Here is a 27,359-nt window from a genome sequence, read left to right on the forward strand (position 1 = left end):
CAGATATGCCGTTGACTTTTTGAACGACTATTATGTACTATAGGTGGTGACGTCACTGCCTGCGAGAAAACTGATAATTCTCCAAGTCCCATGTAAACGCATTTGTCTGCATAGCCGGCTTATTGATTTGCATGTAAACGCATGAAAACAGTTTTCTGTAATAAAGCAGATTTTTGATAGTTATCCGCTTATTCTGTGCATGTAAACGTACTCAATGTTATTTTGTATATTTGGCATTATACAATGTGTTTGCGTGGTTATGGTTAAAAAAACACATATCGTACTTTTTTCTAGCCACAGATTTCCCTCTCTTGCTGAATTTTTTTTACAAAACTCATTGATTTGAAAAGCACTGCATCCCTGATTGGCCAGCTAATCTGTATGTTGTGATTGGCCTGATGCTCCTTACCATGTTTAAAAGATTTGCTCACAATGCAATGCTAACAGGAGTTAACTTACAGGCTGTGAGTCTGAAGCGGGAGGAATTATGATAATCTCCGTCTTGTGTACATCCAACCCAGTCTCACGGCAGTTCGTGATTTGGTCACGTAATTTAATCTATTTATTCGTGGGAGTGGCACGTTTATTTCGTTATTTTCGTAATTGCAGCACGTTTTTTAAACTAATGCATTTCAATTGGATGCATCTTTCGTGCAATAGCACGATTCTTTCTGCCAGTCGGGCTGCAGCGGAGAAACTGTTTAATCAACATTTATTCACGAGATCTTATCACGGTTAATATGTGTGCAATGCTGCTAGCCATTTTGGTGGCCTAACCATAATTTCTTTATGATTTTAAACAGTTTGCCAGTCTTTTATATACTGTCAAAGTTCGTCAGGGGCAGCGCAAATTGCGCAATCCAACGGACCACTGGGCTTGATGGGATATCGAGTTATGCATGTTTTAATAGAATAATAACGGCATTATAATGATTATTGATTTTTCAAAAGGCTATTTTTGGTCCCCCTTCAGCCAGTCGGTGTCTTCCATTGTCTTTCCGAAAATTAACCATGGTTTTACTACAGTAAAACTATGGTTTTGCTTATAGTTAATTTTTCGTAAGGGTTACGCACAGCGCGTGGTGGGCTAGAGCCCCGCTTGGCCCGTGTTCTGGCTTACTGTAATATTTCACCGGTAATAAAACCGAAAAAAATATTATTAAAATAAAAAAATGAATGGATGGATGATTAACATCTAAATAAATGTTGATGGATAAAGCGTTATTAAAAATATCAATAAAGAGCAAAGCAACACAGCTTCGAAATAACCGATACAGACCGAAATAATAATTAATATTCAGTGCCGCCACTCCCACCAATGCACCACTCGCTGTGCGTAACCCTTACGAAAAATTAACTGTAAGCAAAACCATGGTTTTACTACACTAACCATTTTTTTTAACTGTAGTAGCAACCCGGGTAGCGTAAAACCATGGTTAATTTTCGGGAAGACACCGACTGGCTGAAGGGGGACCAAAAATAGCCTTTTGAAAAATCAATAATCATTATAATGCCGTTATTATTCTAGTATTATTAAAACATGCATAACTCGATATCCCATCAAGCCCAATGGTCCGTTGGATTGCGCAATTTGCGCAGCCCCTGACGAACTTTGACAGTATATAAAAGACTGGCAAACTGTCTGTATGTTTAAAATCATAAAGAAATTATGGTTAGGCCACCAAAATGGCTAGCAGCATTGCACATATATAAACCGTGATAAGATCTCGTGAATAAATGATTAAACCGTTTCTCTGCTGCAGCCCGACTGGCAGATCCAGTGGTGTATTGCAGGTACGCAGGTATACGGAGTATACCCACCTCTTGATGGCATGGGGTATACCCACTTCTACTGGGGGCATAAATTAAGAGTATACCCACTTCTACTGGGGGCATAAATTAAGAGTATACCCACTTATTCAGACAACAATACACCACTGAGATCGTGCTATTGCACGAAAGATGCATCCAATTGAAATGCATTAGTTTAAAAAACGTGCTGCAATTACGAAAATAACGAAATAAACGTGCCCCTGCCACGAATAAATAGTTCATATCACATAATCTGACAGCGATCAGCGGGTCATTAACGACAGTATATGTTATCATGTTTAAAATCATAAAGGAATTATGGTTAGGCCACCAAAATGGCTAGCAGCATTGCACATATATAAACCGTGATAAGATCTCGTGAATAAATGTTGATTAAACCGTTTCTCTGCTGCAGCCCGACTGGCAGAAAGAATCGTGCTATTGCACGAAAGATGCATCCAATTGAAATGCATTAGTTTAAAAAACGTGCTGCAATTACGAAAATAACGAAATAAACGTGCCCTTGCCACGAATAAATAGTTCATTTCACATAATCTGACAGCGATCAGCGGGTCATTAACGACAGTATATGTTATCACACTTTTAAGCAGTCTTACAATATTAGAGTCTAAAGTTATTATTTAGAGTCTATATATTTTTTTAATTTAAACTATTGTTACTGTATGTGAAAATGTAAAAGTAATATGTCAAGGACTTGATATTGATTTAATTTCAATTTAAAAAATCAATAAAAAAAAGTAAAAAAGAACCATACTTCGCATCTTATAGCAAAAAAGGTACATTTGATTTGTGTTTTTGTCACAGCAATACAGTACGTTTTGTTACAGTAAGTTAAGCTCCGAAATATATATATTTTTAAATTCTAGGGAGTTTCATCTGATGTCTTGCCCTGTTGAAATAATAAACATAATTTTGATTCATTTAATTAAAATTTTTACAATATCCGGATGACGTGTTGGATGACGAAGCTAGCGCCAATTACTTCCTCTCTGGAGTCGTTGATTAAGGTAGGCTAAAATTGTTACCTCATGAACAAGTACCCTATTCTATTTAATTCGATAAATTATATGCATGCAAAAGTGTAGTCAAGTATGTCATATTTTAACTCTTTGACATTGCTTTGGTGTTTCCATTTGTCTGATATACAACCCTTGTGCTAATCACTGCATGTCCTAGCATGTCACATGTTAGTGTACTAGTTCACAAACATTTTTTCAACTCTTCCTTTACGCTTTTCGTGTAATTTAATAATGTGATATTAACATCTGGCATGCAGTAGACACGAAATTGTCACACTATTCATTTATCAATATGACTATGTTCTATCTCTTATCTGGGCAACACACGCACGCACGCACGCACGCACGCACGCACACACACACACACACACACACACACACACACACACACTGTTGTTGGCGTATGTGGTTAACGGGGACAATTCCATAGACCCAATGCATTTTATACTGTACAAACTGTATATTCTATTCCCCTTATCTACCCCTGTTCCTAAACCCAAGGATCACAAAAACCTGTTGCCAGTCTTTAATCTATTAAAAAGAACCATTACGTTTTAGCTGTTCAGTTTATGGGGACACTGTGTCCCCATAAACCATGTTTATAGCATAGTAAACATGTCATTATACACTATTCATGTCCCCATAAACCACATTTGCACACACACACACACACACACACACACACACACACACACACACACACACACACACACACACACACACACACATAGTATTATTGTGTAAATGGCAGTTAAAAATCAGAGAAATGTTTACCCTGATCACAGTGTCATCACAAGCAAAGTTCAAAACAATTTGACCATTGAAATTAGGAAAGCACATAGCATCCCTTGCATAATGTGATTTTAAATCATATTGTGTGATATTAATTCAGAATGTTTCTATGGGTAGGCTATATTACACATAAATAACTTTCTCTTTTTCTTCCTTTTTCTTAGACAACATGGTTTCTAATACAAAGAAATGCCCCAACTGCCCCCAGGTCATGCCCTGTGCCACTAAGGTTTGTAAGGCCTGTGGGGCAGAGCAGCCCAAGAAGGCTCGCCTGATGAAGAGGCTGCAGGCCCTTGATAAGAAGAAGGGGGAGTGGGTTAGCAATCTTAAAAAAAACCACAATGAGGCAGCCATGCGGGATGAAGCCATCATTTTGGTATGTACAATTAACATTACCTTTTTTAATAGGGTCACCACATTTACCAGTCCTGATAGATCATAATATATTTTTCAAATGTTTTTATTTTTTAAAAGAGTGATTAAAACCAGATTTCTTGAAGGTTCTCTTTCACACAGTTAAAGCCTAGTGCAGGCGTGTTAAACTCAAACACATGGTGGTCCAAATTTAAAAACTGGGTCCAAGTTGCATGCAAGGTAAATCTTTATTGAAAAACTGACTTAAATTGAGCATGTGATTTCCCCTTTTAGTAGTATGTGATGAATTTAATGTAGTCATGGCATTCATGTAATATTAATAAGAAATTAAGGTCCTACTGTTAAAAGTGGAGTTTAATTTTAAACACAAATTCTTCAGAATAGAATAGAATACCTTTTGTTGTTATTATAGACCGTTTCAGCAGTAACAACATAAACAAACGGCTTTCGTGGAACACACGTAACTGCTTGTAAACTCTGCTTAGGATCAATAACAACAAAGTTATTTTATAGTAGTTTATTTCTGATAACAAGCAAAATAAACAAGTCGATTTCTTAGTTCATATTTCATAGCTAGAGCATTTGAAAAACAACACAGAGCTAACGTTGCTGTGTAAAATGTGAACTATTATGTAAACAATGTTAACTACAAACCGGCTGTCAAACCTCCCTTCCCATAGTGGTGATTCATGATCGCCATCTTCCCCTCATCTTTAGGAAACCGAAGCATTTGTTATTTTTGACGAGGTATTTGTTCCAGAGTTCAGTTTAGCCACTAATCAGACCATTAAACAAACAGAGACCGGAAGTAATGTTCCTACCAGAAGCGTAACTGCACGGGCATCCGATGAAACTATACACATGTACAACAAAATTGAAGCAACTCCTTTTCCAGTGTCAACATGTACATAAGAGAACTGTAACAACAAGGAATAAAATAAGTATTGCAAATTGGGGGGGGGGGGGTAAGGTGCAGTTCTGAAAAGCTATATAATTTTAAAATTAAATAGAAAGATAAATATGGTTTGTATACTATTTGATTTTGATTGTATCAAAAGTATAAAGTATTAAATATTAAGTCCAAAATATTGAACAGTAATGAAATTGCACAGAATATCAGTGTTATCAAAAGTATTAAATGTTAAATATTGCACAGTAGGTGAGTAGAAGAAAGTCAGTGCCTGTGTGAGTTCAAATTGGTTATGGGTTTTGGGAACAGGCCAGCACATTTAACCATTAAGGTCACTGACTGTTAAAGGGACATTTTCCAGCTCCCCTAGAGTTAAACATTTCATTCTTACCGTTTTGGAATCCATTCAGCTGATCTCTGGGTCTGGCGCTACCACTTTTAGCATAGCTTAGCACAATCCATTGAATCTGATTAGACCATTAGCCTCAGGCAAAAAAATAACCACAGAGTTTCAATATTTTTCCTATTTAAAACTAGACTCTTCTTTAGTTACATCGTGTACTAAGACCGAACCGAACACCCGAAAATATTCCCCTACCATTGAAAGTAACCAAGGGGACTATTTTTGGGGAGTGCGTAATATCACTACACCTCCTGCAGCCATGTTACATCAGCAAAGTTCTTGATTATTACGTCAGAAGGAGAGTATAGTTCCTAGCCACATCTGCCTTGAAAATCACAACTTTTAATTTTCTGTCGGTCTTAATACAAGATGTAACTTCAGAAGAGTAAAGTTTTAAATAGGAAAAATATCCAAACTCTTTGGTTATTTTTTTGCCCGATGCTAATGGTCTAATCAGATTCAATGGATTATGCTAAGCTATGCTAAAAGTGGTAGCACCAGACCCGAAGATCAGCTGAATGGATTACAAAATGGGGAGCTGGAAAATGAGCATATTTTCAAAAAAAAGTGGAATGTCCCTTTAACTTTAAAGGCATATTAATGAACTAAGTACCCTTTGCCAAAAATCACTCTCCAGAACATTCTCATTCACGGTTCGATGCTGGTGAAATTCTGTCAATCTGATCAGAGGAACTTAGTATAATATGACATGTAATAATGGGCAGTTTTTTATTAATGTTTGGCCTTACAACAAATTTCAAGTCTTGCCTCAAACTGAATTTACACTCAGGTTTTTTGATAACATACTTTTTTATCCTTTACAAACAAATGTCTTTGCAGCTTGAGAAGCTTCATGCAATGGGCTACAAGCCACTACTCCTCCTTCAGAAGAAAGGCAATGGAAAGAAGCCTAAAATAGCTTCCCTCACCCCAAGATGCGAGCTGGACCCGCTGGCAACACAACACCTCAGCAAAATGGCAGCTTTTTATGAGTTGGTTTGTGCAGGTGAGATGTACAATATACAATTGATTGTTTTTTTTCAGCGCTTATCAAATATTTATAGTTTATACAACAAATTACAACCTTAGTACATTTCAACGTTGTGGAATGTTGGTTACATAGACGAGACAATTGTAAATTGTTATTGTATCAAGACAGTGTAGGGGTCTTCTCGGGTCCAAAGAAATGTACCCGACTTGAAATGACCCGAATCACTTTATACCCGAACCCGACGTGCATAAATAATTTTTTTTTAAAGAAAGACCCGCCCCGAGACAAACCCGAGAAAATAAGACCAGAGTGCGACCCGAACTAGTGGCAATTTTTTTAACCCGACTGGACCCGAATGTAAACGGCACTGACGTGTGTGCATTCTGCAGACCCACACGCAGCAGTCAGACAGAAAGAAACTCCGGTGGCTGCTCCATTTGTCTTACTTTGTTATCTGACGATGACACCAAGGTAACCGCTAAAATGTACATTTAAAATTGATTGACATGTCTGTCTTAATGAAAATTAACCTACCGCCAGCCACACAATTTCGCAAGCGCTCTTGGCAAACAGATGAGAGGTTTGAAAAGGACATTGACGCACACACGCAAGAGAGTTCGGGTCTTCTCAGGTCCGTTAAGCAAAAACAAATTCATTTTAAATTACCAGAGACCAGATGCTGCTATTATTGTACCCGAACCGTGTCCGAGGCACATGTGAAACTTTTAGACCCGAACCCGATTGGGTCTCGGGTCGGACCTCGGGTTTTCGGATCTAAGTGTACTTGGAAAACCTCTAATTCATACCTTTACCATAATCATGTAAACTTGCATCCTGTGTGAAAAATAGCCTGTAGCCCATTTTTTGCCTGTGTTTCAGAAATATGTAAATGCATACAAGCTAAGGCCTGGTTCACACGTCAATTAAGAGAAAACGCTTCCCTACCAATGACGAGAATTTCCGGCTTTCCGCAATACCGCTATTATCCACCAACTTCCAGAACTTATACAACCCGGAAGTAGCGCCTCACATGAAAGAGAAAGAACTCCGTGTATGTTTTAAGATCGCTCTGCATCTGATCTCTATCAAAAGTCCTTCACAAAAATGGAATTATCTCAGCTTTTTGCTCAAAATTGGAGACAACGCTGCAACCGGCGTTTCTGAAAATCCTCACCCTGGCAGGGGTTTTCAAAAATGTTCGGTTTCAGTGACATGATACTGCATTTCCGTGTAGACGAACGGCCGAGCCTCGTAAAAAAGTCACAGTTACAAAAATACCTGTGTCCGTGTGGACTAGGCATAAGAAATATAGTCTTAAAATTCTGAATGAATTCAGAATGTCAAATTGTCACGGTCATGTTCTATGTATTCCTAGAAGTTCTTGAGTAGTTCTATTGTTTCATTGGTCCTTGTGCTGATTGTTCCCCAGGTGTGTCTTGTTATCCCTGATAACACACTACAGATATGGCTGACACAGACAGAACTTCAAAATAAGAGTATGATACAGGGATACGTAGAGCATAACTGTGACACAAATAATCTGCCTTTTTGAATTTTTTAAATACATTATAGTTCAGCATCATTCCTACTTGTTGTTCTTATCAAATTTCAACAGGTTGGAAGGCGTGTGAGGACACTGTCCTCACCCTGACCCTCACCCCCTGTGACGAGCAGGGGACCTCAGGAGAGGCGAGGCCAGAAATTCTTGTGGAAGAGGCAGAGCCGGAAGGCCTCATGGAGGAGGCGGAGCTGGAAGGCCCCGCTGTGGAGTTGACAGGCCTTGTGGCGAAGGCGGAGCTGGAAGGTCCTGGTGTACAGGCAGAAGGCCTCGTGGAGAAGGCGGGGCTGGAAGGCCACGTGGAGAAGGCGGGGCTGAAAGGCCTCATGAAGGAGGTGGAGGTGAAAAGCCCCGGAATAGAGGATGAAGGCCTTATGGAGGAGGTGGGGCTGGAAGGGTCCACTATGAAGAATAAAGACCTTGTGGAGGAGGCGGAGCTGGAAGGCCCCGCTGTGGAGACGGCATGCCTTTTGGAGAAGGTGGCGCTAAAAATCCCTGCTGTGGAGGCTGAAGCCCTTGTGGAGGAGGCGGGTGAAGAAGATCTACCTAAAAAAGGTAACTCTTACAGTTAATGTTTAAAGCTCTGAAAGCAACACTCCATTCTGATTGGGTATTCATTTTTGTAGTATGACATAGGTTACACATGAGGGTTTGTGTGTGTGTGTGTGTGTGTGTGTGCGCGCGCGCGTGTGCGCGCGTGTGTGTGACTGTTTTAATGAGCATGTATAAAAAGATATACCTAAATAGTCCTGTATTGTTTGCCACTCCATACTTAGTTTGACATCTGACTTCTTCAAAACCACAGGGTCAACAGGGAAGAGAAAGCAGAAGTCAGGCATGTTTTGCTTTTGTCAGTTTTTTTTTTAATAATATTGATATTTGTAATAAATGCTATGATGAGCAAGACCATTTTTGAATTATATGTCTGTTTTGTCTATCCCACAGAGGCAGAAATGGATAAAAGCAAAAAAAAAAAAAAAAGTAAGTTTAAATGACTTAAAGGCAGGGTATCTGATTTTGAAAAATGCTAACCGTAGCCTACTAGCACTGAAACCACAATCCCACCCTCCATTCAAATTGCCATCCAAAGCCATGCCTCCTCCAAAACACATAAACATGCACAGATCAGACATCCACATCTCATGTCTTATTCACCAGTGAGAAAACATTGCAGTATAAAGTGAATAACATTATAACCAACATAAACAACTGTTTTAAATCAGAATTAGTTAAAGCACATTTTTGGTTGTGTAGACGTAACTGTTAGTAGTATATCGTTACGCTAATTCTTAAAGCAACACAAACTACATAGGCAACACAAAGTTTCTGAATCCATGTAAATTCAATCATATCGCATATCTACCTTACCAAATAAACATTGCAAAGACCCTTTCAGACCCTTTGCCTCCCGTAGCTGTTTACAGACGGGAGGTGAGCGCATGTGAACACGCTGATGATATATGGTGTCTGCATGTACAGGGTGTGCAGTGGAATGCAAAACATGTTCATAGAATAGGGGCAAAAATTGCATGCATCCAATTATTGCGTTCGATCCGACTTCAATGATTTGTTTTAAATGTTTTGGTCCTATGCCTTTCACAGATGACATATATTTATAAAAATACATTTAAACAACTTACATAGTGATTGCTATCAGGATGTGAGGAGATGTTTAACCAGTATAAATAAAAATGTTTCTGGATCAAATCAGATATCCTGCCTTTGCATTCAGACATAATATTTGACCACTTTGATGTAAATGCTTGACCTGGATATGTTTATGATGTAGTTGTGTTCCTAATGTGAGTTTTAATGCCTTTAGATTGCGCCTACCACACAGGCCTAGATGTTTTCCCAATTAGGAGTGCTCTAAAAGAAAGAGTGAGAAAGGTAAGACATCCATAACAGAACACTATAATACTCTTTATTTGTTCTATTTATGTCAAACTAAAGTCAATATGTTAAGTTAAAATACCTGTCAATCACAGAAGTAAAGCTGGGAAATAGTCAAATAATGTAAATATTGAATACAGTATATAAAACAGCCCTCTAAAATACTAAAATACTTTTTCCAAAGCCTGATAAAAAAATATGTAAGCATGTATTGTTGTTCCTGTCATAGGGACAAAGAGAATTGCTGATCGACTGGGAGCCTTGTGCAGCATGGTATGTGTTCTACTATATAACAAATACAGAAATAAGATTGCTCTGACTCTCTATTTCACTCACACATGTTTTTAAGTCAATCGCTTTTACCTATACCTGTTTTGAAGAATGTGCAAATGTGTTTAAAGTTAACATTCCCAATCGAATAATTAAAATATCACATGTAACGTAATTGTCTCCCTTCTGTTTTCAGTGGGAAACAATGGACTCCTACTTGGGAGCCCAAGGAGTCATTTGTTTAAAATAATACATTTTGTAATATGTTGTTTTATTTTTTGTATTGTATATTGCATATTCAATAAATTTTTTTTATAGTAATTTTGTGATATTTCTATACAACGTAAAGTGTTGTTTACAAGCCCCGTGTTGAAGATGGTAGATGTTCAACATTTCTTGCCATTTCAGAACTGGATAATTCAAGAATGCCTAACTCAGTACAAAAACATGTTCTTCTTTTGATATGTGGTTTATCAAGAGGTTAGTAAATTATTCAACCAAACACAATGCGTGCACAAATGGAAGCAGGACTCTGTACATGCTGTAAGTCAGATGCAATTTATTGTACATTTAAAAAAACAATTCCTCACGAATGACAGTGTTAATAATTTAAAATGAATGTGCAGTATCCATAATGGTCATCACAAACACATGTTTCCATATGTAATATGCATGGCAGTTTACAACCTGCCAGTTTCCAATATTCATACAATAGAAGGTGATTATTTACAATATTTGTTATTTTTGGGAGATTGTGTGTGGGGGGGGGGGGGGTTGATTTAGCAGAAACCTTATATTCTTAGTAGTTTAAATGACCTTACATTTGTCCCCTTTACTGATGTTTTACCAGTCACTGCTCCTGACAGGCTGATGTGGTCCCAGTCCTTTATTTGGCTGCAGTTCCATGAGTGGTCCCTGGTAAGGTAGATAAGTAAGTGTTATACTTTTTTGGACATCCTCATTTTTTTTACTTTACCAATTTCTGTACACCCACTAGAAAATGTCAGCTGAGCATAACATTTTTGTCCCCCCCCCCCCCACCAGAAGGAAGCTGAAGAAGCCGGTGTTTGTCTTGCCCCACTTCCCTGTAGTATTCCCACTCCACTGTTTGGTCATTGATCCTTGGTAAGTACATCTTTCAATTTCATTTCACAAACACACAATATGCTTGTAAATGACTGTAGTAATTTAATTAGTAAGGGATAATGTGCAGACACTAGTCATTATATTGAAAATAACTCCCTACAAGGCGAACAGGTCTTGCTTCATCCTGAAAGGACTTATTTTCCTATAATGACCAGCATTTTGGGCATAAAACTCTGTTTTTGCAATTTTATTTTTTAGGCTCTCCTGTTATATTGTGGTGGTGAGAGTGTAGAACGACCCAAAAAGAAGACCCAAGACGATTAGAATGTTCCAGTGGACACTGGTGGTGGTGCTGCTACTGCTTTGACCTCATGTCGCTTTTACCACATGGCTGTCCAATCAAACAGCCTGTTAAGCCTTAACACAACCCCATTCCACAGACACACACACACACACACACACACTCATTTTTTCAACCTCTCATCTGCTTGTCTCATCCCTGTAGTTTCCATTAAATTTATATTAAATCAATTTTTTTTTCAATAATTGTGATACTTTTGTCATTTTCATATAGATGACCACATTCAACAATTTACAAATTAATTAAAAGAAGCAAACAATGTCTGTAAATGAAATAAGTATGCATTATATTAATAAACATGGAATAGTTTTTACATTTAGTACATTGACAAAGTGTTTTATTGTTCAAGGTAGTTGTGCAGTTTGTGATCTGAGTTGATTTAATAGGTGTTGTTTTTTACAGTCAAATAGAGTATGTCCAGTACTCCGGGTGTGCTTCCAATGTGTGTGAAGTGGACACGTTTACTCTAACTGAATGTTTATGTATTGATAATCCATTGCATAAGTAACAATAAAAATGATTTCCTTCTTACAGTGACTCAATGCGTAATTTGTTAAAAACAATTTCATGATTCTTATACATTGTTATTTAACGCATATTAAATTATAAGGTTTTGGTAGTATCTAGTTTCATGCAGCATATTCATTGTTCTTTAGCCAAGCTGTACAGGGTCTTGCCTAGCAACAGGGGTCAGAACTACACATTTTTTATATAGTTTGTATAATTACACTGTTTTTATTGTTTGTCATTGTATGCTGTGGTTCATATAACATGTTTGCAGATGAGATGGACCAATAACAGATATAATCATTATAAACCATACCTTAAGTAATTGCCATAAAACATTTCAGAAAGATCAGATTCATTCTTTATTGTCCTCGTTAGAGGACATTTTTTTCAGAGACTGTACCAATCACATCAACACACAATACACTCTTATTACACCCAATAGATTATATGTTTAATGAATTCAGGGCTCCTATAGCTACAAGTTAAAAACTTTTTGCTGCTAGGCATGTTTTTTTATATGGTAGCAGTCGTACAGACTAAAGGCCTGAAGGAAAGAGATCTGACCAAGGATTCAAGCCCTTTTGAATGTGCCATTTTTTACACCTTTGGTGGGCTGAGATAACCTGGGATTCCTTCTATTTGGTTAAATAACATGTAATTTTATTGCCACACACACCAGGCATATCATATGCAGAGATACAGTACAATTTCATGAGCATGTCATGAACAATAATCACAACCATAAAACATAAAGATGTGCAATTTTGCCAAAATATATTCAGATGTATATGTTTTGCTAAAATATATCCAGTTTCATAGCTGACCTGCTTTGACAAGTCGAGGGCCCAGACATCCTCGGATCATAAGACAGCATGTGGTTAGTAATTTTCAGACAGACCAGTTCCTAAATAATTCTCCAACCATTGACAGAACATTTACAGGCTATAGGCTTTTAGAAATATGGTTTTGGTGGTTGAATAATCTGTCTCTTGTTGGTAAATAGGCCAAAATATACCACCTGTAATGTTGTTTCCTCAATCTACAATATGGGGTAAACTGTAACCCAGGGTTCCCCAAATCTTACCATGGAGGGCCAGAGCACTACAGAGTTTAGCTCCAACCCTGATCAAACACACCTGAGCAAGCTAACCAAAGTCTTCATGATCACTAGATAGCCTAATCACAGGTGGGGAAGTTTGATCAGGGTTGGAGCTAAACTCTGTGCTCCGGCGCTCCAGGGTAAGATTTGGGGAACCCTGCTGTAACCCGTATGCTAAAAGACAGTACATGTCAATTCATATGAATTAAGAATCTTCTATCTTCCTGCTTACTTCAGTGCATCATACTGCATACATAGCCCCATATTCTATATTCATGAACTAATTGTTCAATGCATCAATCTCATGCATGCCCTCATCACCTCTGGACTACTGCAACAGTAATCTCTATTGCAGTGTTTCCCAACCCTGCTCCTGAAGGACTCGTAACACTGCATATTTTCTTTGTCTCCCTAATCAAAAACATCTGATTCAACTTATCAGATTATTATTACAATGGTTATGAGCCGATGAGTCGAATCAGATGTGTTTGATTAGGGAGAAAAGAAAATATGTAGCTTTAGGGGTCCTTTAGGAGCAGGGTTGGGAAACACTGCTCTATGTCAGGGTTCCCCAAATCTTACCCTGGAGGGCCGGAGCACTAGAGTTTGGATTCAACCCTAATCAAACTAACCCACCTGTGATTTTCTAGTGATCATGAATAGGTCTGTTTGATCAGGGTTGGAGCTAAACTCTGTGGTGCTCCGGCCCTCCAGGGTAAGATTTGGGGAACCCTGCCATAGAGCAGTGTTTCCCATCCCTGCTCCTGAAGGACCCCTAACATTACATATTTCCTTTGTCTCCCTAATCAAACACATTTGATTCGACTCATCGGCTCATAACTATTGTAATAATAATTAAGATTTGGGGCACCCTGCTCTATGGTCTTAAAAAGCACTACAAATTAAATGTATTATTATTATTATTTTATGCCTGTAGTGCTGCTCTGTATTAGCATATACATTTGAAAACTACCATTCAGAGAGCATATTTTTACATGTTGGTCAACAAAAGTTCGGCAATCATACACAAATCATTAAAATGTTTATTTTTGATTGATTGTGATACCAAGAGGTGTGCTGTGGTGAAATAAACTTAATTATGCTTAATTGATGCACAAGAAATCTTCAAAAACTATCATTCAGAGAGTTGACATTTGTTGATTAAGAGAAGTTCTGAAATCATACAAACACCATTGAAACATCCATATTTTGATTGGGTTTATCTCAAACACCTCTTTTATCATAATAAATTTCACTGACCTTACCTGCTGTGGCAAGCTTAATTCACTGGATATACTTATAAACTATAATTCAGACACCCTTATTGGCCAGACAGGCAAAGGTAAGTGTTACAACCATTTTTTCATGAAATGTCAGCAAGTGGCATACAGGGAATAATGAACTTGTTAGTTAAAATTTAGACTTCCATCTGCTTGTGTGTTGCCACGAGGCGTAGTATAAGATTTAAAAGATTATTTAGAAATCTAGTTTTCCAAAGGTCTTATAGAGTCAGTGAATGTGTAAGGTGTGATTTTACCTAGCTCATATATAAACCTTACAAGTCCAGAAAAGTGGAACAACAGTGTAACCCTGACCAGGCTCATTTTTGCCCAGGCAACATGAAATGGGAGACCACACGTGGATAAAGATACAAAAAAGTGATTTGTTTATTTTATAGTAATTTATTACAGTAAATATGCAAGACGAAAAATGAGAAATAAGCAATAATCAGTATAAATGATATGGTATGAAATAAAAGTGTGGCGTAATCAGTCATATGACAAAAAGGCAAACAAAAAACAAAACAATGTGATACAGGAGAGAAGCCGTGTGTCTCAATTCGTTCCCTAGCTCCCGAGGTTGTGAATCAGTATATCATGTACACAGGTTCGGGCACTGGTAAGGACCCTAGCTCACTTCACATTGGGACACTGTTCAGTTATTTTTCTGTCACGTGGCTGCTTAAGCGCGTTGTAATCACTCACAGCTGATACTCATCAACAACCAGCAAAACCAACATCTCTCTGACTTAATTTTAAAAACAGTACATTGTGAAAAATGCTGTCATTATTCTCTTACATATATGTGCATAAAATTGGAGGCATATAATTACATTTTAAATGTAATAAATATATTTACAATTTTAAATAAATATTATTATTTTAAATATTGAGTAGATTGTGGTCCCTTACTGTGTAGCAATGTGTGTTTATATTTACAACTAAAACAAACGTTTGTCTTTATAAAAGTTCTGTAACATTTCATAAAACTTATTGAGTTGGATCACATGATGTTCGGTTGGCGAGCTTCAGAAAAGGTTACGTGATTTCCGGTTAGGGAACATAGGGACCATGGATGCTCACTGGTTGTTGCGTTGCATTGTGGGAATTTTTAAGGAAAGAATGTTCCAGTGCACTGAACGGATTTTGCAATTGAGACAGCCCTTAAAATGGCCGACTCCCTGATCAGTGCCCTGACTACTGAACAAGGGAGCTGATTGAGCCACACGGAAGAATCCCGGAATGACATCCATGAAGTCCTTTTACACTCCCCAGGCCGCAATCAAGCAATTACATACACCTGCCCGGTAGCTCCTCCCTGAGAGACAGAGACACAAACAGACCAAGGAGTATACATTAAGGCCTAATCCCATATCTCTGTCTTATCCCTTGCCCCTACCACGTGAACGTGCAAAACCAAGGGGTAGGGGTAAGACAGAGAAATGGGATTGGGCTAAAAATGTCCCTATTCAAAATCTGAAAAAACAAATGGAGTCTTAATGTTACATATTTTACAGACTATAAGCCGCGTTTTTGTCATAACTTGGCTGGTGCTGCGTCTTATAGTCATGTGCGCCTTGTAAGTCAGTATGAATTAATTTTGATGAATTAATTTATGAGGCAAGAGACATTATTACAGTCTACAGCCGTGAGAGTCCGCTACATGCTGATCCTGTATTTATCTAATCCAATAGATTCAGTAATGTGGAATGACGAGTATGCGAACTTCACGCTAGTTGGCTTGTTCGATTAATTTAGACTATTTAACCTTCCAGGTAAGTTCTGTATGCTATGGTTTATCATTTAAATAACTGATAATATTACTTTAACGTACAGACATCTATTCAGCCTGCTGTTTTGTCTGCTATTGTTTAATTGAATAACTTGCCTTTCCAGATTAAATGTCTGTTCTTCGGCTTGGATTTTGTGAAATAATTTTCTAAATAAAAGCGATATATAGTCCACTGTGACTTATATATGTTATTTCGTCTTAATGACGCATTTTTGAATGATGCAGCTTATACTCCAGTGGCTTATAGTCCGGAAAATATGATTATCTTTTCTCAATTTTACAGGTTACATAAATCAAGAGTATTCAAGAAAATGACACTTTCACATATTCATTACCTGCACTCCTCCTCTTCATTTTCACTGGTGTCTGGACTGCTGAAATCACTTTCATTCTCTTCCAGTTCTATAGCAGAGCCCTGAGGGCCTAAAACAGCCTTGTATTGTAAGAGCACCTCTTTCAACAGATCCGAAACTTCAGACAGTCGTCTTCTGCAGAGACAGGAAAGGCCCTTGTTTCGCTTGTCTGTAAGTGAAAAGTAAAAAACAAATCCAAAATACCATGACATATCCACTTGCTTTGTAATATTTGTTATAACTCAACAAAAATTAGATGGTCAGTATAATGTTTTTAAATAGCTTTCTAGTAAGAGATACGTCTCTTGTTAGATAAAGTATGGTGTCCTTATCACCATCACTTCCTTGTTTGATTGGTATGGTTACAAAGGTGAAACTTGCCTTCCTCTGAAGTTTTTCTTGTAAGAGTTGCCTGCAACCTCTGCAACCATGAGCAGTGCTGGGCCATCTCCTGAACAAGTATTGTCCTTTCCTCCTCCAGTCTCATTTTCAGCATGGCTTTGTTAAAAACTTTTAACTTGTCTTCGATTTGTGCTAAAAACAGAGGTAAAGAAAATGTATAAATAACAATTTTGACTTGAGTCTTTACAAAATAAATTTAGAGGCCTCAGGAAACTCCGCTTACCACTGCCATGAACCTCCCATGGCCATGTTGGGGATGGGTTGTCTCCTGATAGCGACTGCTCCACTTCATTTAAATCAATTGGCATGGCAGGCTCATGACTATTATAGGTCTCAATGTCTTTCACTAGCAGTCTCTTGCTCTCAGCAATTTTCCTCCGCAGCCGGTGACGGAACTTGCCACTATCTGTAAAGACATGATGCAGAAGGTAAAAATAGTGACCAAAAATACAGTGAGCAATTATCTATAGACAACCTACCATTTTGGCGGTACAGAGCCTGCTTCCGCTGCCTGAGGTTAAGGTAACGTCCCTCAATGGACTGCTCAAGGGAAGTACCTGTTGTGTCTGGAAACACAACACAAAAAAAATGTGTAAAGAAGAACGAGCTGGGAGGGGGTGGGTCCCAAAAAAAGGCTTACAGAGATAGTGGCATGCAGTATAGTAAGCAGTAGACAGCTAAAATATCATGATCTAAATGATCGCAGCCAAAGAGGAAGCACAAAGTGAAACATGTTATTGGTTCAAACTTACCACCAGCTGCCCATTCCCTCACATCAGAAACCCACACTGCTTCATCGGTGCAAGCCAAGCTTTCTTTAAGCTCCGCTAGACTTGCAGTCTCCTCCTGAAGCCTCTGGCAAGTCTAATGTGACAGTTAAACAATACAGTTAACCAACCTACACAATAACCACAAAAACCATTTAGAGAGAACACACCTTCACATATCTTGCCGACAATGCCCGATGTAGTGTAGTGTTTTTTTTGTCGTTCCAGGCCATAGCATGGATGGTAAGCATATCCACACGTGCTGTTGAGAGTAAATGTTGAGTGAATGTCATGCAATAAGCAATAAAAAATTACATTAGAAGAGAAATACTACAATCACCTCCTTTCGACATGTATTTGGTCGTTAATGCACAGCGGGAGAGGTAGCTGTTCACCTGTTCAACTTCCTCCCCCGCAGTTGACCCTGCTCCTTCTTGGTTTTTGCCACTCCATGTAATCTAGAAGTAAAAAAAAAAAGGGATAATGTAATGTCTGCCGGTCATTATCGGATAAAGTGACGATGACGAACAGGCCCCTGAACCGCAGCAGAGGGACTTATTTTACGATGCTACAGTTAAACATAATAAACACTGAACATACCTCACACTTGGTGGAATGTGCTGTAGCATGCATGACACTTAAAAAAGGTCTGATTGATGTTAGCCCCTGGAGATCAGGAAGGATGTTTGCTGATTTGTGTAAATATGGCCAGTATTTACACATTACATCCATGGCGATAAACCTTGGCTTTGAACTCATCAACTCCTTGTGCAGATACATGGGGTAGGCAAAGATTTCACCTAGGGATATACAAATTGTATTAGAAATGCAAATATGCAAAAATGCATAGTAATGGGAAACTCAATCAAGCAGTGATATAAACTGACCTAAAAGTGATAATTGATATATATGATTATGGTATTTGCTTTTGTCCAAAGCGACATACAAATAACAACAATACAAAGTTACATTTAACAGCAAATGATTTATTTAAATCTCACCTCTAAACATGTTAAGTGCTTTAAGGAGGAAACCATGCCGACACACCGCAACCTCCATGCCCTCTTCGTCCAACTTGAAGGTCCTCCTAGAAGTCTCCTTCGCTGCTGTCCACGAAGAGCTCCCACATCTGCCTTGTCCAGGTAGCTGTGATGTAAATGAAACACACTATAAACATACTGTATATACTGGTGCTGGTCATATAATTAGTGAAATAAATAAATTTAATTCTAATTTCATTCAAAAAGCGAAACTTGTATATTCTATTTATTCACTACACACAAATAGATACATTTCAAATGTTTTTCTTTTAATTTTGATGATTATAACTGACAACTAAGTAAAATCCCAAAGTATATCAGAAAATGTTAATAGTACTTAAGACCAATACAAAGAAAGGATTTTTAGACATCTTGACCAACTGAAAAGTATGAACATAAAAAGTATGAGCATGTACAGCTCTTAATACTTAGTTGTGGCTCCTTTTGCCTGAATTACTGCAGCAATGCGGTGTGACATGGAGTCGATCAGTCTGTGGCACTGCTCAGGTGTTATGAAAGCCCAGGTTGCTCTGATTGTGGCCTTCAGCTTTTCGGCAATGTTGGGTCTGGCATATCACATATTCCTCTTCACAATATCTCATAGAATTCTATGGGTTTAAGGTCATTCAATTTTGGTCCTTAAACCAGGTACTGGTAGCCTTGGCACTGTGTGCAGGTGCCAAGTCCTGTTGGAAAATGAAATCTGCATCTCCATAAAGTTGGTCAGCAGCAGGAAGCATGAACTGCTCTAAAACTTCCTGGTATACGGCTGTGTTGACCTTGGACCTCAGAAAACACAGTGGACCAACATCAGCAGCCCAGTCGTTTTTGTCTTTAGCCCAGGTGAGACGATTCTGACGCTGTCTGTTGTTCAAGAGTGGCTTGACACAAAGACCAACTTTATGGAGATGCAGATTTCATTTCCCAACAGGACTTGGCACCTGCAAAAGCTACCAGTACCTGGTTTCAGGACGATGGTACCAGCAAACTCGCCTGACCTTTTGTGAAGAGGAATATGCAATATGCCACACCCAACAATGCAGAAGGCCACTATCAGAGCAACCAGGGCTCTCATTACACCTGAGCAGTGCCACAGACTGATCCACTCCATGCCACACCGCATTGCTGCAGTAATTCAAATACAAATTTCAGTTTTGAATGGAATTAGTAAAAGCAACTTTTTGATGAAATTCTAATTATATATGCCCAGCACCTGTACACCTTGTATTTTGAAGTTGAGGGCAGTTTTTCACCAATTCAAAGCAAAGCTGGGCTGTAAAAGCATATTAATTTAAATAACAAATAATTTGAAACCTGCCTGTTTCACAGCTTTATGCAAGGCATCAACAAATGCAGACACAGATTTGTCTTCTGCAATAAATGCCCCTTCAAAAAATGAAGAGTCAGAGCTAGGGAAGAAACGAAACAGAACATTTATCCATGCTGAATATTGAATATAAATAAATCCAGATCAATCTATACTGGAAGAAAAAATATCACCTTCCGTTTCGAAGAAACCGGTATAGCTTCCTGTTGCCATCCACAGAAATTGCCAGCATGTCTGGGGTGCAAGCGGGGCAGGTGAAAGGTGCACCGCAGGACAAGTTGTCTTCCTCAAAAGCACAATAGGAAAACTCCAGAAAGCTGCGCTGCAGCGTGTCCCCACATACTGGTCCTGACTGAAATACACGTTATAATAAATGTTACTTTGGACATGTCTACATATGGTAAACAATTCTATAATTTGGTGAACACTTACCCGCCCACCACACTTTGTACGATGTTCCAACAGCTTTGCAAAGGCTTGTCTGGACAGTGCCGGCGCAATGATTTTCAGTTCTCTTACACTGCTGAAAAGATTGAGGGTATACAGAGTAGAAGAGCTGGTGGAAGCTGGCCAGTATCCACTGTTCACGAGGTCCATGAACTCTGGAGCCCACTGCTGCTGGCATGTTTGGCATGCAAACAATGGCTGGTGCATGTCATAACGCCCTTGGGTTATAAAAAAAACATGGATACCTGAGCTTTTAGAAACAATCAGCTGGTACAATTTAAGACACTTGGGCTACATCTTGAGTAGAATCAAGATGAACACCAGCATAGTTCAAATAAGTATATTTTTGTTGGTTTATCATAATGACAAGATGTATTTTGCAATTTTAGAGTACTGTTATTTTCATTGCAAAGAAAAGCCATAAAAAGGGGGAAAACTGAATATTGAAAAAAGATCAGAGTTTAGAAATCTTACCATTGATGGAAATTAAAATGACTGCTTTGCCAGGTGACACAGTTATACTAGGGACTTCACAGGGACATTTCTGAGTCACTCTCACCGTTGGCAAAATACAAGCTAGCAAAGGAAAGATAAACACAAAATAAGCCTACTAGATTTATTAGAGATCTATCTTTATAAAGAAGAGTTTTTGCAATTACCTACCTTGGTCATGTGAGGTGTAACCTCCCTCCCCTCCTACAAAATATGTGGATGGGGGAATAGCTTTAAAAAAGCCCTCAAGGACTGACTCCCTATCGTGGAGTGGCCATCTCCTGTGATTACTGGTATCGCAGGTTTCACAGAACCACTGGTCTGGTAGGCACTCTCTGCATCTAGGAACGAAATCAATGAACCAATTTAGTCATTGAATCAACTCTTTGAAACAGCCCTGATTCCACCATAAACATGCAGTTTATTCAAAACATGAAGACATCAATTAGTGATGCACTCTAAAAACCTACAAAGTACAAAAGAACATTAATGAGATCTCACCTTACAACAGCAGGCTTGCTGCAATGGCTACAAAATGGTTGGCCAACATCCTGAGTTTGGATGAGGCATTTAAGGTGAAATGGCCTTGCCTCCTTCCATCTCTGTGCGGCTTGTTGCTGCCTGAAAGTCCATGATGATGCTGCCCTCTGGATTTCAGGGGATTCAGACATCATAGCAGAGAGGCTCTCCATGTTTTTTTCTGCAAATAAAAATATTAATTTAATTGACAAAGAACCATTTCTATGCAATTCTTTCAGTAACATAAATTTATGAACTTTTCCAAATTCAGCATACTTTGAAACATGGATAAGGGTAAATTTTATCAACGTGAAAATTGAAATGGAATTCCATTGGGACAAAAGTTAAACTACTATAAAAAAGTGGTTCAATAATAGGACTCAGCCACATTGTGTAAACAAGTCATGGCTTTGCTACTTTATGGGGTGGTTTCCCAGACAGGGATTAGACTAGTCCTAGACTAAAACAAATGTAAGAGCTGTCCAAACTCAAAACAACTTGCATTGACATATCTTAAAAATACATCAGTGCCCTTTGTTTTGCCTCAAAATGCACATAAGTAATGTTTTTAGTAAGACATGTTTGTTAAAACTAGTTATATTTCCCAATTAAACTCAGGTCTAGTCCTGGCTTAAGCTAATCCCTGTCCGAAAAACCGCCCCTATAAGCAGTTGATGTGGGTACAAATGAGCCTTCGCAAAGCCAGGCCTGAAAACCGCCACAGACCAATTGCGGCTTAGCAGCCCGGCACGAGAGGTCTTGCAAGCTTTCGACTTTTTACATTTTTTGCCAGGATTGTAAATGAATGGCAATCTAGTCTCCAATGATACAGGTGTTCCAGGATTTGTGTGAACCCTGCTTTTTTATTACCAAATTCCACTTGAGGATCAAGACTGGCTGCAGGAAGCTCTTCATTGACCAAGTAGTCCCTGATCTGGTTGTGTGGAACTACAACAGCACACAAAGGAATAAAACCAAGTTAGACCACCAATGCATACTTTTTTGTTTAATATACATTTCTATAAATTTCAATTACGGGGAAATTACACTTAAAAAATACATAAGAACAAAACTTGGAAATAATACATGGAAATAATAGTTCAATGTGGATACAATACAATTATCAAATCAAATACTGCATAAACATATTTCAGATGGTTCAACCTCATTACAATGGGCTCATTATCTGTATACTAGTACATGTTACTTAAGTCTACCAGCAACACAACTTGATTTGTTAACAATGATGTGTAACCAAGTACTATTATTATTATTACCGGTAGCTGAGGCTTTGGGGCGCCCTCCACGCCTCCCCCCACGCCTCCCCCTTGGCTTGCCAAGCCCTAAACACACCCTTTTTGGGATTGGCGGACGGGAAACTTGCCTCTGCTCCTTGGATTCTTTCTGGGGGTTGAAGTGAAAATCATGATTAGAGTGTTAATTTATTTTTAAAGGGATAGTTCACCCAAAAATGAAAATTCTGTCATCATTTACTCACTCTCATGTTGTTACAAACCTATATAAATTTCATTGTTCTGATGAACACAAAAGGAAGATATTATGAGAAATGTTTGTAACCAAACCATTTGTGGACCCCATTCACTTCTATACTAGGAAAAAATAATACTATGGAAGTAAATGGGGTCCACAAAATGTTTGGTTATAGGCATTTCTCAAATTTATCTTCCTTTGTGTTCATCAGAACAACGGATTTTATACAGCTTTGTAACAACATATGAGTGAGTAAATGATGACAGAATTTTCATTTTTGGGCGAACTATCCCTTTAACAAAAGATACAATGGATATGAAAAAAAAACTCTTATTATACCTTTTACACATATATATTTTGAGGGGGAAATTTTTTAAAGAAAGAATCCTTGATCAATGCATTTAGTCTGCCTGGTCCAAGCAGTTTAAAAGTAAAAAACAACTCTTCACCCCTTTCATGAAAATGTTTGACTATTGAGAGCAGCTAGATACAATCACAGACTGAATGAGTCTGAGGTACCTGGGCTTATATAAAAGCCTTATATAATACTGCTTTCTGATAATCTACAGTACAGAGTGATTATTATAACCTAAATATTTCATCAACCATTAAGATACAATGAATAGTTGTTGTTTTTTGTACGTGGCGATACATAGAATAGGACCTGATGTAGGCACTCTACTTCACTGCATCCAAAAATTCAACACGTACCCTGGCTTCCGTCAGAACATGTTCTAAGCTCATTTCAAGAGCCATCCGTCTCCCCTCCATGTAACTGCCATCTTGACAGTCGGTGACACGTGTAGTGTTCATCACAAAAACGGAGAGAGGGGCAGACAGAAAAAAGACAGACACTAAGATGGACAGAGGGGCAGACAGAAAAAAGACGACAGACACTAAGATGGACAAAGGGGCAGACAGAGATAAGAGACAGGCCGAAAGACAAACAGTGCACAAATTCAGATAGGTTGGCGCTTAAAAGGGCCTTTGGGTGTGGTGATCTACTAGTGATAGCAGGTAAGTTAGGTTGGTAGAATCTAAAAAACAAAAACACAACACTTGATAAAATATTTTGACTTTCAACTTTTTCAACACAGTTACCAGAACCGTGTCCCATAGTGGAGTGGATAGAAGACGTTAGCAGATGGCCAAATATAAAGTATTCAGATACATATATAAGTATATTAGTATATTATATTGGTGCAACCAAACGTAACAACCAGACATTTTGATGCTGGGAAACAGTTTTAATAAACTTTCTGAGTTGCTAACACGTTGGAACCAATGGGGAATAACACCACTTCTGTTGCCTAAATGCGCGCGATGGCTATTTGATCAAGTGATGAATCCGCTGAAACCGAACGGACTATTTTCTTTAGCGGAAGCAATAAAATCGTATTTAAATCAATAAACTAAACTCCTTGTTTTAAATCAATATTTTGTGTCAAATTATTGATTTATGTGGTAAGTAGCCATGTAATAGGATAATGGAGAGAGATGCGGTTGTTACAGTGAATACAACCCAGATAGGATGATTTCAGACAACACCAAAACAATGTCACAAAAAGTTCAAATTGGCAAAAGGCAGTCATGACAATACCACAGCAACGTACTTGACTAATTTTTGCACTTTTTCATACATTTTCCTAGAATTATATAGGCTACTTGTTCATGAGATTGCCAATAACTTTAGCCTACCTTACTCAACGACTCCAGAGAGGAAGTAAGTAATTGGCGCGAGACGAGAGCTCCGTCATCCAACCCCTCATCCGGATATTGTAAAAAAAAAAAAATTAAAAACGAAAATTAAATTAAATTAATCACAATATTTTTTTTATTATTTCAACAGGGCATCCGAAGAAACTCACTAAACGTACTGTATTGCTGGTGACAAAAACACAAATTAAAAGTTTTTTTTGCTATAAGGTGCGCACTGGTTCTTTTTTCATTTTTGTTGAAGTTTTAAAATGACAGAATTCAATATCAATTCCTTGACATATTACTTTACACTTCACATTTATAAACAATATACTTTAAATAAAAATAACAAAAAAGGGAAACTTAAAATAAAGAGCATCATAAACGTTTTTAAATTGTATTTAGCAGAGATAGGCCTACGTCACAGATCTGGGCTTTTCGTTTTTTAAAAACTTTGGACTAAGACTCTAAAATAAATTGTAAAGGCTGCTTAAAAATGTGATAACATATACTGTCGTTAATGACCTCGCTGATCGCTGTCAGATTCTGTGAAATAATGTCCGCATTACATTGTGGCTAATGGGCTTAGAATGAGCCCCGCTCGGCCCGTGTTCTGGCTTACTGTAATATTTCACCGGTAATAAAACCGAAAAAATATTATTAAAATAAAGAAATGAATGAATACAATAATTAACATCTAAGTAAATGTTGATAGATGAAGCGTTATAGTTTTAAAAATATCAAAAAACAGCAAAGCAACCCAGCTTCGAAATAATAACCGATACAGACAGAAATAATAATACATAATTAATATTCAGTGCCGCCACTGCCACCAATGCCCACGACGCGCTGTGCGTAACACCGACTGGCTGAAGGGTCACCAAAAATATCCTAATGAAAAATCAATAAACATTATAATGCCGATATTATTTCAGTATTATTAGGCACCTTTCAGGCATAACAAAACATGCATAACAAGAGAATTTAATTGCTCTAGATGTGCCCCCAACAACTCCGTCGGATTGCGCAATTTGCGCAGCCCCTGACGAACTTTGACAGTATATAAAACACTGGCAAACTGTCTGTATGTTTAAAATCATAAAGGAATTATGGTTAGCCCACCAAAATGGCTAGCAGCCAGCAGCACCGTGATAAGATCTCGTGAATAAATGTTGATTAAACAGTTTCTCCGCTGCAGCCCGACTGGCAGAAAGAATCGTGCTATTGCACGAAAGATGCATCCAATTGAAATGCATTAGTTTAAAAAACGTGCTGCAATTACGAAAATAACGAAATAAACGTGCCCCTGCCACGAATAAATAGATTAAATTACGTGACCAAATCACGAACTGCCGTGAGACTGGGTTGGGTCGCGTGTGGCTGTTCGAACACATTCAACAACATATGCGTTCCGCAACTCCAAAGCGATCTGATCGAAAGTGTTTTCGACTACCTCTGGATGTGGTTGAAAGTGGTCAAAAGTGGACGAGCTCAAAACGTTTTGAACACTGTTTACACCTGGCATTAACGTCGTCCACTTGTGATCCGATCGACGAAAACGCATTTAACATGCCAAGTGTAAACCGCCTCTGAGAGAGGTTTTAAGGAAGCTTCTAAGGCATTACAGACCCTCGTAATGGCTCGTATGGTCACCTTACCTTCTGCTCTGAATCAATAGGCTACTCCTACTTAATATATAAGGATTTTTCCCAACTTTAGTGACCCAAAAAGACTGACTTCTATTCCAGAGAAAAACTACATGGATGGGTATTAAATCCTGTGATCCAAAGTTTTGGAGGTCCTAATGTGAAGTGAGTAAACGTGAAATCTCATTCAGAAATTTCCCCTGCTTGAAAAGAGTCAACGATGTGGGTGTGAAGCGGGTGACGGGATGCTATAAATATCACTGAACCTTGTTTGCTCAATACACAGATTATCAAAACAAAGTGACAGAATAATCTAAAGCCAACTGAAAACAGTGAGTAAAAGATAAAGGACTATCCATCAATGCCTATAATATCTTTGAGTGTGGACTGTGACAACCAACGCACTATAACTGTCAAACCAGCTTTTATAGCCCCATTTGATTTTCCACGTCTGAACACAACTGCATGACAAAAATGTGGGTCAGACCAGTGAATCAGAGATCCATGCCTCCATCAAGCCCCCATCTCTATTTTAACCATCTTCTGCCCGAAAGTATGAAAATATCAATGTTGTCCCTTTAATCATTAATGTATACTGTACAGTATGTGTTTCCGGGAAATACTGTACTGATAAAACTCATTGCATCTAATGCATAAATGCAATGTAACGTAATGTAAAGTAAATGCGATGAAGCCTTGGGTAGGTTTACCAAACCAATCTCTGGCCTCATGAGTATGTCATGCATGTGTCCGTCTCTCTTGTCCTTTTCTGCTGCAGCTTTAAGAGAGCCCTGCTGTTTTTCCCAATTATGACAGTGGACCAGCGTGTTTACCAAACACGGCCTGGTTTATCATGTTTTTCACTTAATGGGAGATGGAGAAACAGAATAACAGATTTGCCATTGGCATTTATTTGAAGCAAATCACCCCTCCATAAGCCTGTGTAGCAAATAGAAAACATTTTTCAAAATGCTGTCCATAAATAAACATTCAGCAAACATACAA

The 27,359-nt window shown here is 38.3% G+C and overlaps 2 protein-coding genes across 9 annotated transcripts; one reads left to right on the plus strand and one right to left on the minus strand.

Moving 5' to 3' along the window:
- The first annotated feature begins 2,413 nt into the window (after window positions 1-2,413).
- LOC135773689 (uncharacterized) lies at window positions 2,414-12,022 on the plus strand. 7 transcript variants are annotated; one of them, XM_073815766.1, is made up of 12 exons: window positions 2,414-2,840; window positions 3,809-4,020; window positions 6,173-6,338; window positions 7,939-8,436; window positions 8,687-8,716; window positions 8,827-8,862; window positions 9,704-9,771; window positions 10,004-10,047; window positions 10,241-10,524; window positions 10,895-10,975; window positions 11,089-11,169; window positions 11,389-12,022. In XM_073815766.1, the coding sequence occupies exons 2-9, from the start codon at window positions 3,814-3,816 to the stop codon at window positions 10,287-10,289; spliced, it is 1,098 nt and encodes a 365-aa protein (XP_073671867.1). In that variant the 5' UTR covers window positions 2,414-2,840; window positions 3,809-3,813; the 3' UTR covers window positions 10,290-10,524; window positions 10,895-10,975; window positions 11,089-11,169; window positions 11,389-12,022. The 7 variants fall into 7 exon arrangements, with proteins under 7 accessions (XP_073671867.1, XP_073671870.1, XP_065139479.1 ...); XM_073815769.1 differs by having other exon boundaries at window positions 10,453-10,524; XM_065283407.2 differs by having other exon boundaries at window positions 10,241-10,975.
- Window positions 12,023-14,743: 2,721 nt separating this feature from the next.
- LOC135769758 (uncharacterized) lies at window positions 14,744-26,073 on the minus strand. 2 transcript variants are annotated; one of them, XM_065279267.2, is made up of 20 exons: window positions 24,709-26,073; window positions 23,722-24,047; window positions 22,797-22,923; window positions 22,390-22,467; window positions 21,502-21,700; window positions 21,172-21,341; window positions 20,983-21,084; window positions 20,494-20,726; window positions 20,235-20,413; window positions 20,053-20,143; window positions 18,696-18,840; window positions 18,295-18,494; window positions 18,035-18,152; window positions 17,865-17,956; window positions 17,680-17,791; window positions 17,407-17,493; window positions 17,151-17,333; window positions 16,907-17,059; window positions 16,508-16,694; window positions 14,744-15,698 (listed from the first exon to the last, which is right to left on the minus strand). In XM_065279267.2, the coding sequence occupies exons 2-20, from the start codon at window positions 23,821-23,823 to the stop codon at window positions 15,671-15,673; spliced, it is 2,586 nt and encodes an 861-aa protein (XP_065135339.2). In that variant the 5' UTR covers window positions 23,824-24,047; window positions 24,709-26,073; the 3' UTR covers window positions 14,744-15,670. The 2 variants fall into 2 exon arrangements, with proteins under 2 accessions (XP_065135339.2, XP_065135338.2); XM_065279266.2 differs by having other exon boundaries at window positions 23,722-26,073.
- Window positions 26,074-27,359: the final 1,286 nt, after the last annotated feature.

This window comes from Paramisgurnus dabryanus, chromosome 9 (assembly GCF_030506205.2).
Source record: "Paramisgurnus dabryanus chromosome 9, PD_genome_1.1, whole genome shotgun sequence".
Taxonomy (NCBI): Eukaryota; Metazoa; Chordata; class Actinopteri; order Cypriniformes; family Cobitidae; genus Paramisgurnus; species Paramisgurnus dabryanus.

Bases quoted from the DNA above. Each gene is read 5' to 3' on its own strand.
- LOC135773689 (XM_065283407.2), top strand. From the start codon at position 3,814: ATGGTTTCTAATACAAAGAAATGCCCCAACTGCCCCCAGGTCATGCCC. The intron at 8,863-9,703 runs GTAAGTTTAAAT...TAATGCCTTTAG, and splicing joins AAGCAAAAAAAAAAAAAAAA to ATTGCGCCTACCACACAGGC. The intron at 9,772-10,003 runs GTAAGACATCCA...TTCCTGTCATAG, and splicing joins TAAAAGAAAGAGTGAGAAAG to GGACAAAGAGAATTGCTGAT.
- LOC135769758 (XM_065279267.2), bottom strand. From the start codon at position 23,823: ATGAACACTACACGTGTCACCGACTGTCAAGATGGCAGTTACATGGAG. The intron at 20,144-20,234 runs GTGATATTTTTT...TTTCTTCCCTAG, and splicing joins CGGTTTCTTCGAAACGGAAG to CTCTGACTCTTCATTTTTTG. The intron at 17,494-17,679 runs GTAAGTTTGAAC...TTGTGTTTCCAG, and splicing joins GAGGGAATGGGCAGCTGGTG to ACACAACAGGTACTTCCCTT.